Source organism: Jaculus jaculus, chromosome 13 (assembly GCF_020740685.1).
Source record: "Jaculus jaculus isolate mJacJac1 chromosome 13, mJacJac1.mat.Y.cur, whole genome shotgun sequence".
Taxonomy (NCBI): domain Eukaryota; kingdom Metazoa; phylum Chordata; class Mammalia; order Rodentia; family Dipodidae; genus Jaculus; species Jaculus jaculus.
The window spans coordinates 6,443,083-6,456,797 of NC_059114.1; the positions used below are offsets into that span (position 1 = coordinate 6,443,083).

The following is a 13,715-nucleotide window of genomic DNA, read 5'->3' on the forward strand; positions in this document are numbered from 1 at the left end:
AGCTCCGGGTCTCTCTGTCAGCAAAAGCCTGTCTTCTGAGGCAGTTACTGTGACTAGTGGCCAGAGTTAAAATTCCATGTCTGTGATGGAATTGAGTTCATATTCTCCTCTAGAATGTTCTTGGAGTGCTGGTTGCTTTTTGTAAAAATCACTCATTTATTTATGAGAGAGAGAGATAGAGAATTGGTATGCCAGGGCCTCCAGCCACTGCAATCGAATTCCAGACGTGTGTGCCACGTGTGTGCATGTGCAACCTTGTGCACATGTGCCACCTTGTGCATCTGGCTTACGTGGGTTCTGCGGAGTCGGACCTGGGTCCTTAGGATTCATAGGCAAGCACCTTAACCTCTAAGCCATCCCTCCAGCCCCAATACCTATCTCTTTAAATATATTCCCCCAAGACGTCAGTGTGGTAAAACACATTAGACTTCCGAGAGGAAGTGGCATGGCTCTATGTCCAGGTGAACCATCTCCCTGTGCGTATCCGGAAAGATGGAAGTGGAAACAGGCTTCCCCTTGCCGCACCCTCACAGGAGAAGGAGGCTCAGAGAGGTAGAGTCAGTGTCCCAAGGCCACACGAGGAGTCAGGAGAGGCAGAATTCAGACTCCTTGCAAGGCAGATGCTGTTGCTATTTTCTGGCTTTGACGTGGGGGGTCTTGGGGTGAATGGGAGCAGGTGTGTCTGAGTCCCAGTGGCTTAGACCGGGACCCCCATTCCTTGTTTGTGGGAAGAGAAACTCAGCACTGGCCTCTGCGGGGATTAGGGCATCTCAGCACACGCGGGGGTCTCCCTCCAGGTCCACTCCACAGCCGGAGGAGACACCGGGGACGCCAGGGGCCTTTTCTGGGTCTTGGATGAGGAAGCCCGGATGGAGGGCTCCAGTGCCAGCACGGTGCTCGAGTGTCTGCGAGCAGCCTTTGAGAAGAAGGGGGCTGGGGCCGAAGGTAAGGGGGGCCAGGGGTGGGCACAGGGGCTGATTGAGCCCGGGAGTTGGAACTCGTTGCATCCGCTAGGAAAGTCCCCGAGAAGGCCTGCGCAGCAGCTACGCGTGCAGATTTGTGCGCGTCTCTGTGTGTGTTCTACCTTGGAGTTTGTCGCTCATGTTCAGGGACTGACAGCTTCGTGGTCCTGGGCCCTGTCCTGCGTGTAGTGAGCGCTCTGACAAGGCCTGTGTCCTTGAGAGGTAAAAAAAAAAAATCAACGGACAAGCTCACAGACAAACGCATGTGTACTGGAAGAAATTAGGGTTCTGGAAAACGGAAGAGGAGCCTCACTCATCCAAAAATATCTAGGAAGCAAAGCCCAGAAATACACAGGCAGTGGCCCGCAGAGCTCTTGTGAATCTCTGCCTCCCGTGGGAACTGCACCATGAGTAAACCCTGTCCCTCTGTGAGACGACAGTAGTGATCAAAAGTGGCAAAGGAGGGCTGAAGAGATGGCCCAGTGGTTAAGGTACTTGCCTGCAGAGCGTAACAGCCTGGGTTTGACTCCCCAGAACCCACAGTGGCTGGTGGCCCCGGCTCATCCAATCTCATTTTCTCTCTCTCCTCTGTGTCTCAAATAAATAATTAATAATTTTTTTTTAAAGTAGCAAAGAGGCTGGAGAGATGGCTTAGCAGGTAAGCATTTGCCTGCAAAGGCAAAAGACCCAGGTTCAATTCTCCAGGACCCACGTAAGCCAGATGCACAGGACACGTTTGCAGTGGCTGGATGCCCTGGCATGCCCATTCTCTCTCCCTCTCCCTCCCCCCCCTCTGCCTCTTTCTCTCTGACTGAAATAAATAAAATATATTTTTTAAAAATAGCAAAGGAGTTGCATGAGGAGAGACACAGTAATTATGCAAAGAGGTACATGACCTCTCTAATTCAGACCCATCACCCCTAGACTCCGCCCAGTACTCTCCGTGAAGCTGTTAGCTGGGCAGGACCACCACTCCCTGTGCACCTCCTCCGAAGCCTTTCCAAGCTCAGATCGCTTTGCTGACTCCCTGCTGCACTGTCTGCCACGATTCTCCCCCATCGCTGTGTGAGAAGCCCTGGGGCAGGACACACTTGCGTCTTGCTCATCCGTGCCCGTGACCCAGGTGCCCTGAACATCGCAAGTGCTCTGGGGATATCTGCCATCTCTCTTCCCCCTTCTCCTCACTTTTTCATTCTAATATGCGGTGGTTGGTTCCCTGTGAGCGCACGTGGGAGTTGACTCTCCAAAGTCGTACATCATGGTATTTAAAAGGGTCGAATTGGACTCTATGATGTTTAGAGATGGATCTTTTGGAAAGCAATTTTGGAAGTCAGATTTAATTTGCTCATTAAGGTAGAGCCTCCAGGACAGAATCTTGTTGGCTTTAATGAGGAGAGCAAGGGCCAACATGCGCGTGCACATACACACACACACACACACACACACACACACACACACTCCTACCATGTTGTGGTACAGCCTGAGTTGGCCCTATAACTGGCTGGTTGACCCTCTGCCCTCCAAACCTATGAGGCTAAATCCTTCTTTCCTTTACAAAGGAGCTTACCTGGGCTGGAGAGATGCCTTAGCAGTTAAGGCATTTGCCTGCAAAGCCAGAAGGACATAAGTTCGATTCCCCTGTGTACCCACATAAAGCCAGATGCACAAGTGGGGGGGGGGCACATGCACCTGCAGTTTGTTTGCAGTGGCTAGAGGCCCTGGCATGCCCATTCTTTCTCTCTCCCCCTCTTTCCCTGCCAATTAAATTTATAAAGGAGCTTGCCTTAGCTATTTTTGTTATAGTAACAAAAACGGAACAGTGCACAAATACATTAGTCTCTCAGCTTGTCCCCAAACATGCCGAGCACAGCCCCACCCCAGGACCAGGTGCCAGCAGATCTTCCGCCGGGGATGCTCTCCCAGTCTGTTCTGGCTCAGTGGGCTTTCTCACTTGGGTCTTGGGGCCTCCCTGACCATTCTCTTGTAAAATAAATAACTCCCCATTATCTGCACTCTCGTCTCTCATCTCTCATTCCTCTTCTTCCTTCCTCTCTCCCTCCCTCCCCCTTCCTTCCTTCCTTCCTTCCTTCCTCCCTTTCTTTCTTTCTTTCTTTCTTTCTTTCTTTCTTTCTTTCTTTCTTTCTTTCTCTTCTTTCTTTTCTTCTCCTTTTTCTCCTCCTCCTACTTCTTTTTCTTTTTGGTTTTTCAAGGTAGGGTCTCACTCTAGCCCAAGCTGACCTGTAATTTACTATGTAGTCTCGAACTCACAGCAATCCTCCTACCTCTGCCTCCTGAGTACTGGGATTAAAGGCATGTGCCACCACTCTGGTTCCCACTCCTTTTCTATGCTCCATTCCATCTGACATCATGTACTTTTTCTTTAGCCTTATTGTATGAGGGGAATGCCAGGTCCTCGGTGCTGGGAGCTGGGCTGGTCACATCTCTGAGGCAGATGCATTGACAAATGTGGGAAACCCAGTGATTCAGGACCCACTGAAATCATGTTGGCCAGTGAAACATCTTCTGGATCCCGACTTTGGAGCGAGAGACTGAAATTAGGGTCAGACGGGGAAGAGAGGCATCTTGCAGAGTCATTTCTCTTTCACGCTAAAGCCAAACCCATTGGTTGCTCTGATTTTGTCTCTTTTTTTAAAAAGTATTTTTAAAGCAATATTTATTTACTTATTAGAGAGAGAGGGAGAGAGAGAAAGAGACTGATTGAATGGGTATGCCAGTACCTCTAGACATTGCAAACAAACTCCAGACACATGTGCCACCTTGAGCAGCTGATTTTATGTGGGTACAATGGGGAACTGAACTTGGGTCCGGCAAGTTCCTTGATCGCTGAGCCATCTCTCCAGCCCTGACCCTGTCTCTTGCTCCTAAGACGCTTTGAGCCAGCATTTCCCCAAGAGTGGGTTGTGCGTTTCTTTGATTCATGATATTCAACCCAGTTTTAGACTGCACAAGAGTAAATGCTTTAAAGTATTGAACAATGACTTATTTTTGTACATGCTAGGAAATAAATAGAGCTTATATATCAGCCTTGCAAGAGAACACTTCTTTTTAAGTGAATGCGCTTGTAAAACGCGAGACGCTTTAAACAAAGTGTTGAGTGAATCACCTGCCAGGTGAACCATGGGCGCATGTGGGGGGCTTGTGCAGGCCGTGTGTGCCTGATGTACAGGCCAAACGGGAACTCGGGGTTTGATACCAGAACTGCCATGCCTCATTTCACTAACACAAGAAAGGTGGCTACGCAGAACTAATAGCCTTAAGTCATCTGGAAATACATTAATTAAAAAAAAAAATTGTTCTAGAGGATGCAAACTGAATGTAGTCTTGTAGACAGACACCCCCTCCCCAATATTCATACCACTGCGTCTGCTTCCAGGGACCCCTGTCCTGCGAGCCTGCGAGCAGCCCCTTCAGTGCGAGATCGCTCACCAGCTGGGGCAGGACGCCGTGCGCTACGACCTCTCGGGCTGGCTTCCCAGAGCCAAGCCCAACCTCTCGGCCCTCGAGGCTCCGCACATCCTGCAGCAGTCGAAAAGGTGAGACGGGCCGGGGCTGGCGACAGGGCAGGGGCGCACGGTTGAGGTGCTGCGGTTTCTTCTCCACAGGGAACATAGAGCCACAACCCCACGAGTGAGGGCCGGTCTGGAGATCTCTTCAGTAATGGGATGAAGGACTGTCACTCCCCGGTCGCGTGTCTCCCCAGCCGCAGGCCAGAGACGGCCTTCCAGGGAGGCGGCCCGGCAGCCGCGCAGCTGGGCTTTCTTATGTTGGCACTTTGCCTTTTGTTAAGTGTCTGAGAGGTGGTGTGAAGGGAATGGCTTTTATGGACATCCTGGAACCCCGGGGAGGGGGGAACATCATAAAACCAAAAGATATGTTTTGTAGCATTAAAATAGAAATAAAGCTGAGAGCCTTCCCTGGTCTTCATCCCCGAGGGGCTGGCACCAAGGCCGCCACAGCCCTGCTTCTGCTGTCTCAGTTCATACGCAGCGCTTGTTTTATGCGGACGTGTGTGCACGGGCCTTCCAAGCTCAGGGCCGGAAATGGCAGGGGCAGAGACTGGATGAGAAGGAGGGAGGGTCGTTGGTGGGCCCTGGATGAGGAAGGGGACACAGTGGCTGTCCACCTAGCACCCTAATCCACATTAGTGTTAAATTAGCCACCCTGTGGCCTTAGCCCCACTGGGCAGATGAGAACAAAGAGGTCTCCAATGGTGAAGTGGCTTGCTTTTATTAAAAAATATTTTATTTATTTATTTGAGAGAGACAGAGAGAGAGAGGGGTAGATATAGAGAATGGGTGTGCCAGGGCTTCTAGCCACTGAAAAAGAACTCCAGATGCATATACCATCTTGGGTATCTGGCTTTAAGGGTACTGGGGAATCGAACCTGGGGTGCTTTGGCATTGCCGGCAAGCGCCTTAACAACTAAGCCATCTCTCCAGCCCCTGGTTTGCTTTTGATTGCAAACCTGGCACTGGTGCTTGGGGGAATTTTGGGGTACTGTGGTCAGAGTTCAATGGAAACTGCAAACCAGGAGGGGGTGTGAACTTACAGCTCCTGCAGAGACCCAGGCAGGGAACAAGGCAGAAGGAGGGTTTAGTGAGCCCACAGGGCACCTCATAGGAACCCAGGACAGGTGGGTTCAATCCTGGCTCTGCGCCTTGTCCCCCAGGTGACAGTGGGCAGATAACTTTCTCTCCTCTGGTGGTGGTGGTGGCAGGGTGTGTGTGGCTGGTTTCTTTGCAACAAAGGTTGGACCCATAACTACATCAGGCAGCTGGAGCTCAGCTCTGGAGTCAAGATGGCACTAGCCTCTTGCAAGCCATACACAAAGCCTGGGCCTCACTGTCGTAGGCCAGGGGATGGGAGCGACAGAGGGTCCAAGCCTGGATGTTGCAGACAAAGCTTTGGTAATGTCAAATGGCAGGTGGCTTATGACGGAACCTGGCTCACAGCACGCAGCTAGTACATATCTTGTTCCTTTCTGCTTGAGCTCCTGAGGCTCAAGAGTGAGGTGTGTGGAGTCAGGGAAGGGTAAGGCAAAATCTTATTGGACAGGTGGCATCCCCCAGTTCTGGCATTCCCAGGGGCTTTCTGGGAAGGAGGAATAGCAAATGCAGTCTCACTTCCAGGGTAGGGGCAAAAGACCAGAGATCCAGTCAGGGTAAAGCCTATTCGAATGGTTTGAGAATGTTCCAGAAGCCATCTACAGGGTTCAGCATGGGTTATCTGGAGACCAAGCCCATGCTTGATCTTAGAGCCATGTAGCTCTGTAACCAGGAGCCCTGGATGCACCAACATCCTGTGTTCAGTAATGAGACTTTTGGGCTCCATCTCCAGCCTCGGGGAGGCCCTGAGGACTTTCTAGAAGGTTCTTTTGCATCCCTCAAGTTTCAGAAGCACTGTTTTGAGCAAAGCCTTTGATATTTGGGGACCTGGAGCTCTCTGGCAATATCAGGGAACTTGCTCAAGGTCACACGATAAATTAAAAAGAACCAAAGGCTTCCATTTAAGCCCGAAGATAGAGCCATTCAGGTACGGATGCCAGGGCGAGGCCAGGTGTTCCTGCCCCTGAGCTGGCAGGCAAGCCATCTTCTTTCCCCGGGGCCCACTGTCTTCACTCCAGGCCCTGTCTTGGCCACCCTCAGATGCCTGCCGGTGTTCGGTTTCAGCACGTGGGTGTGCAAGCATTTGTAGGGCCAGGTCACCTGCTCGTGAACTCCGCCCTCGGCAAACATCTCTGGCCCCTGCAAGCGGGTTTCCTGAGAGTTCGCATTGTCGAGTCAGCCACCAGTAGATGGCATCCTGCGTCTTCAGGGACGGGGCTGGGGTGGGGCTTTGACTTTCTGGGGATGAGTAAAGATGCCTGAACTCTTCTTAGGAGGGGACAGGGCTTGCAGAACCTGGAAGGCATCAGGCTTCTGACTCCCAGTCCGCTCTTGGGGGATGGCAGCTTCTGTCAGCCACCGCCACCTTCTTCCTTCCTTCCTTCCTTCTTTCCTTCCTTCCTTCCTTCCTTCCTTCCTTCCTTCCTTCCTTCCTTCCTTCCTTCCTTTCTTCCTTTCCTCCTCTTTCTTCCTCTTTCTCTCTCTGTCTTTATTGCCCTAAACAGAGGGCAAGCCAAGCTGGCTTTATTAGAGAACACATGTAAAGGGACCCACCCACTCATTTTTTTTATTTTTAAAATATTTTATTTATTTGAAAGAGATGGGGGTGGGGAGAGAGAGAGAGAGAAAGAGGCAGATAGAGAAAATGGGCACGCCAGGGCCTCCAGCCACTGCAAACGAACTCCAGACGCATGTGCTACCTTGTGCATCTGGCTCACATGGATACTGGGGAATCGAACTTGGGTCTTAATGCTTAGTGGGTAAGCGCCTTAACCACTGAGGCATCTCTTCAGCCCATGGGACCTGCCACTCTTATCGTGTCTTAGAACCATTTCATTGCTGCTTCTTGGGTTTAAGCCAGAGCATTTCATTATTATCATACAACTCCAGAAAGAAAAACAAAAAACCCAGTTCAGCCAGGGAGCTATTCGTTCCTGCATGAAATGGAGAGCTAGCACCTACTGTGTGCGTGAAACAGAGCTAGTGCCTACTGTGTGCTAGCCTTGCTTAGGAGTCCCAGACGCGGCTGCACGTCTAAGGCCGTGGTGACATTATAGGCTTGCTGTAGGATTCCCACAGGGGAAAAATCTCACCGTCAGGGGAGGAGAAAGCGGCTGTGGGGAGGGGAGAGGGAGAAGGCAGGTGAGGAAGAGGCTGGCATTTGTCACGAGTGAAGGCTCCGTGGGCAGATGGGGCTGTGATCGGAGGACAGCGGCGGGAAGCAGGGAGTCATGCCTTCCTCTCCCATACTAGGTGGCTTCCCAGGGTCCTCATCAGCCTTCTCTCTCTGCCCTCCTGCCCACCAGGGAGGAGCTACGGAGCCTCTTCCAGCCCCGGGCCAACCTGCCGCCCGTGTGCAGGGCTGTGGCCGGCCTGGAGGGCACCTCCCAGCAGGCGGTGCACAGAAGCCGCGTGGTCAGGAGGACGTTCGCCAGCAGCCTTGCGGCGGTCAAGAGGAAAGCCCCGTGCGTGCAGATCAAGCTGCAGATGGTGAGCAATGGCGGGCCCTTCCGCCGCGGCCCTATGTGACAGCCCCCCCCCACTGTCCCCTCCCCAGGCTGTTCATCTCCCCCGTCACCTCTAACCTGCCCAGTAAGTCAGAGGGGTGGGCTCTGCCCCATGCTCTGCAGAGTAGGTCGTGAGGGCTTCAAGCCTCAGAGAAGCTTGGCCATGACCAGGAAGCGACTCGGGCTCCTTGGGGTTGAATTGAGGGTTTGGAGCCAAGCTGTGGGCTCCATCTTGTCTGAGCTGACTTCTAGTAGACCAGCTCCCTCTGCCTCCCCCCCCCCCCCCAACGACGCTCTCTCACGTTGGATGGAAGCATGCTACGCAGCCTGGCAACGTGAACCTGCGAGCCAATGAGAGCTCCTGATGGGTCAGTAGCCAGGCTGAGCCCAGTGAGAAAGAATGGGCTGGATCCTAGGCAGGACGTGTTTAAGGAAATGTGTCCCATATAGCACATCACAGTGTGAAATCCCTGAAGAACGAAGCCCTTGGTTCTACTTCGCGGTGCCTCTGTTGATGGACTTTGTGACCTGGGGCCACTCATTGGCCTTTCCCGTGCCTCAGTTTCCCCATCTTCCTCAATGAGGACTCTAATATGAAAGACGTCTTATTTTTCCTGAGTACAAGTAAGAATGGAAGTGAGAGGCGCTGGCTGTCAGATACGGGGCCCCACAAAAATGACCAGGCCAGGCTACCTACGTGTATGTTCGGGAGTGTCCAGGCCCCTGTCCACCTCCTGGGAGGCAGCCGGTCCTGATTTCCTTTCTGCTTGGTTCCAGGATGCACTGGTCAACCTGGTGCGACGGTCTCAGCTTCACTTTGTCCACTGTCTGATGCCGATTTCAGCAGTGGAGATCAAGGGTGGGCAGGGGACCCCGTCGCCACCATGTCCTGGAAGAAACCAACAAGGAGCCGATGAGACCCCTGCTCTGGACATCCCGGCACTGAGGGTCCAGCTCGCGGGCTCTCACATCCTGGAGGCATTGCGGCTGCACAGGGCAGGTGAGGCGTCAGGGGACAGAGCACCTTGTCTCTGAGCCCTGTGGACCTGGAAGCCGCAGGCTGGAGCACCTACTGTGTGTCCTGAGCCTTGTGTGCAGACCACAGCAGCCCCATGAGAAAGGGGTAGGTGGGTGTGGGGGCTTCATTTACCTTAGAAAGCAATGGAAGTTTAGAGAGGTGAAGATCTAGCTCAAGGTCACATTGAGCCATAGCGGAGCCTGGATTTAAACTAGGTCTCCATGGATCCGAAGCCTACAGGGCTTCTGGAACTCTTCCTAGCTTCTGGAGAGCTAGGGCTTCTTATTTTTTTTTTTCCAAAAAAATTTTATTCAACTGCAAGGAGGGAAAGAGAGAGAGAGAGGGAGAGAGGGAGAGAGGGAGAGAGGGAGAGAGGGAGAGAGAGATGAATGGGCACACCAGGGCCTCCAGCCACTGCAAAGGAACTCCAGATGCATGCTCCACATTGTGTATCTGGGACTCTACATGGGTACCTGAGATTCGAACTCAGGCCATCAGTCTTTACAAGCAAATGCATTTAATGGCTGAGCCACCCCTCCAGCCCCAAGGGCTCCTCCTCACACATCTGTCTATCTTGGGAAAGGTGCCCTTTCTGCAAAGAGCAGCAGTTTGCCGGTTTAGCTGCCCAGGTCAGTTTGAGAGGTCGGCGCAGCCCCAGGAAAGGGCAGCTGGAGGCTGTAGGGAGGCACGGCGCACAGGAATGTAAGAGGCTCATGGGTGCCTGAAGAAGCTTCTATTCTCAGGAGGCAGAGAGGCCTTCCAGAGGAGGCAACATCTAACAGGCTCTCAAACCGCGTGGATCAGATCCCCTCCAGGAGGTGCAGGAGAGGGAACGTTAGCAGAAAACTCAGCGAGGAGGAATACACCAGGCAGTTGTAAAAGAGAAGCGGGGCTCCAGTCAGGTGGAGAGTGAACAGCCCTCCAAAGAAGGCTACGGGCCCTCGTCCTGGACACTTGGTTTCCACCAGGTCCAGCAGGGCAGATGGTGGGCTGCCAGGGGATGCTACAACCATCGTCAAAGGAAGAGAGTTTTCCGGAGTCTTTTAGTAAGCACGACTGTGCCGATGGCTCCCACCATGGGTTAATTTTATTTGTTCTGGTTTTTGCTTGTTTTTTTTTTAAAAATATTTTATTTGTTTATTTGCATGAAGAGAGATAGAGTGAACAAGATTGAGAAAGTGACAGCAAGAGAGAGAAAGAGAGAGAATGGGTGCACCAGGGTCACTGCAAACGAATTCCAGATGCATGCACCACTTTGTGCATCTGGATTTACATGGGTGCTGGGGAATTGAACCCGGGTCATTGGGCTTTGTAAGCAAGCTCCTTAACCACTGAGCCATCTCTCCAGCCCTTCTGCGTTGTGTTTGATCTTAAATCCCCCACTCTTTTCTGCCTCTCACCTTCCCCCTCCCTGCCCTGCGACACCTGCCCTATCAATTCCCTTCCCCAGCAGCTAGTCATGGCTTTTGGTCAGCTACCATCTCTGCAGAGGACCGAATGGCTGGAACTGATCAAGGTCTCAGGTGGCCCCTGTTTGTTTAATGTCTTTGTGGTCACTTTGATGTCCTAGCTCATGGTCACTGCACACAACCCCCCGCCCTGCTGTGTTAATATTGGACCCCTGGGCAGGGTGGGCAACTTGACAGAGAAGCTGGGAGCTGATAGAAACGAAGATGAGACACTCATTCCCTGAGAACATCATCGATTTTCCCCTCCCACTCTGCAGCCACAGGCAGAGGGAGATGGATGATGTCACAGGGAAGGGGGACATGGTCACAGCCACCAGCTGGTTCCCACAGCGGATCGATTTTGCCTGGCTGGCTGGCAGGTATCTTTGGCTGCTGTTGGGTTGGAGAACTTTGTCTTTGTGTGTGTGTGTGTGTGTGTGTGTGTGTGTGTGTGTGTGTGTGTTGGAAGGAGCAGTCAGGGCGTGTCCTTCCTCCAGAGCTTCACTTGCATCCTCTGTAGAGGGGGGCTTTTCTTGCTACCATGGCTCTGCTCAGCCAAGGGACAGCTCCCTGACCACACAAAGGGATGATGAGATCTCCCGGCAGGACTTTGCACTGTCAGCCTCCCACACCAGCTTTGTTTCTTTCCCTCCTTTTCCCTCTCTGTTCTAAGCCGCTTCCATCTTTTCCACACCTGCACAAGGTACGTTTACACGCACATATAGACACGCACATTAACTATCCAGGATCGTGAATCGATGAGTATATCATCTCGATGCATTTAAACCTGCATACATCATGCGTTCCCACACATGCTACTTCCAGCGTGACCACGGTGTGCTAAGGACTGCGCGCTTATACACGCTCAATGAGATCCTCACAAAGCTCTTAGCCTTGTGCCAGGCACACACACACCTGTGGGCTCCACATTCATGGATTCAGTCCACCCTGGGTCTGAAATGCCTAGAAAAAAATTGCATCTGTTCTGAACAGGAACACACTTATTTTGTGTCATTATTTTCTGAACGATTCATAATAGCTATATTCAGACATTGCAGAGTCTAAGTCACTTAGTGATGATTTAAAGCATTACCGGGGGACCGGGGAATGTGTGCAGCCTCTGATTCTCTTTATATAAAAGACCTGAGCATCCAGGTTTTGATGTCCCACAAAGACCTGGGAAGCCCTCCTCAGGGGACACCCAAGGGGTGGCTGGCTTTATGGTAAATACTCATTACACTTCACCCGTCCACCTTCTGGGCACAGCTTAGATTCTGGAAGAAGGTGGCCGGGGCTTGGCTCCTAGGTTGACTCCTAGCTGCTGTGTGACCCCAGGCAAGTCCTTGGAGCATACCACCCCACCCCCTCTCCTGGAGCAGCTCCTGTTTGGGCGATGTTACAAGGATTGGGTGAATTGGCCGGGCGTGGTGGCGCACGCCTTTAATCCCAGCACTCGGGAGGCTGAGGTAGGAGGATCATGGTGAGTTCGAGGCCATCCTGAGACTCCATGGTGAATTCCAGGTCAGCCTGAGCTAGAGTGAGACCCCACCTAGAAAAAAAACCCCAAAAATACAAAAACAAAAGCCCAAAAGAGAATCAGGTGAGTTGACAAGGAAGTGGTTCAGAGCTGAGGCTGGAGGCGGAGAGCGCAGGCACTACGGCGTCTCCCACTACAACCAGCGTCGGCGTTCACCCTCACAGACCCATGGGCTCTTGTGATCACTGCTCATCAAGTTAAGAAGCTGAATGGCCCAGGAGTGGAGCCTTTCCCACCTAGGCCTAGGGGTAATAAAGGAAGGAATGAGATGTGAACTCCCCTAACTCTGACCTGAGAGAGAGGTGCAGGCAGCCAGTGTTCCCTGCCTTCCTGCTGTCTGCGTCCTTCAGGGCTGCAGGACAGTAGAACCTCCTCCTCCTCCTCCAGGCAGGCTTCCTGGGTCTCACACACACACACACACACTTACGAGGTCTCAGAAGTGGAGTAAGAATTCGGCTGCTCCCGGTCACATCCTGAGTGCAACCCAAACCTCGAGGCCAGGAGTTTGCACTCATGTTCCTCTGGGATCTCGCTCCGGCTCATCTTTTGGCTCTTCTGTGCTAGGTTAGTTACCACTGCCTGGGTTCAGATCCCGGCTGGGACAGTCACTAGTCTGCGTGTTCTGGGCTTCAGCTTTCACACTGACAAAACAGAGGTGACAATGGTGCTCAGCGTCTGTGACATCAAGAAGTCATATTGTAGTATCTTGCACATATCAGTGCTCAGGAAGTGCTGGCCGTTGCTATGGCTACGGAACAAAGCGTGTCTTTCCCTGCACTGGGCCTCATCTGTACTCTTCGCTTTTTGTAGACTTTCTTCAACCTTACCAAGTCCTTCTGCAAAACTCTAAAGCTGCTTTGGAGTTTGGCTGTCGCGGAACTTTCTCTCCATAGCTTTCCAAACAGCCCTTTCTTCCTTGTTCCTGTGATGGAGGGGCTGCCTGTATATCTACCCTATGTGACAGATTTTAAGAAACCCAGTGCACCCCTCCTTATGTAATTTTCAAATATTTTTATTTATTTACTTACTCGAGAGAGACAGAGAGGGAGGGAGAGAAAGAAAATGGACATGCCAGGGCCTCCAGCCACTGCAAATGAACTTCAGACACATGCGCCCCCTTGTGCGTCTGGCTTATGTGGGTCCTGGGGAATCAAACCTGGGTCTTTAGGCTTCACAGGCAAGTGCTTTAACTGCTAAGCCATCTCTCCAGCCCTCCTTATCTAATTTATAGAATGGAAAAGAGTCCTGGGTAAAAGATTTTGCATGGACAATGAGGTTTGGGAACGTTAATGAATCAGGCAGCTCCCTGTGGGGTTCTCAGAGCCTGGCACTTGGATGCTGGCATGCGTGGAGACTCAGCAAAGGCACACAGGAGGCTGCTCTTTACCAACTTCCAGCCGGCCATTTAACAGGCCTGTGTTCTGGAAGACCACTCGGGAAGTGCAGATCTTTTAGCCGGGTGTGGTGGCTCATACCTTGTAATCCCAGTACTTGGGAGGCTGAGGCAGGAGGATCATGAGTTGGAGGCAAGCCTGGGGTCCAGAGCAAGAGCCTACCTCAAAACGGATTAAAACAATGGTTTCTTTTAATTAATTTATTAGAGAGAGAGAGAGAGTGA

The 13,715-nt window shown here is 52.1% G+C and overlaps 1 protein-coding gene across 1 annotated transcript in view; it reads left to right on the forward strand.

The window, feature by feature from the left end:
• The window catches only part of Myo18b (myosin XVIIIB), a 240,474-nt gene that overhangs the window by 64,116 nt on the left and 162,643 nt on the right, over window positions 1–13,715 (forward strand). The window contains exons 16-20 of the mRNA XM_045132589.1: window positions 674–676; window positions 798–945; window positions 4,357–4,516; window positions 7,894–8,077; window positions 8,872–9,094. Coding sequence (XP_044988524.1) covers window positions 674–676; window positions 798–945; window positions 4,357–4,516; window positions 7,894–8,077; window positions 8,872–9,094 — 718 coding nt within the window. The remainder of the gene's footprint in view (window positions 1–673; window positions 677–797; window positions 946–4,356; window positions 4,517–7,893; window positions 8,078–8,871; window positions 9,095–13,715) is intronic.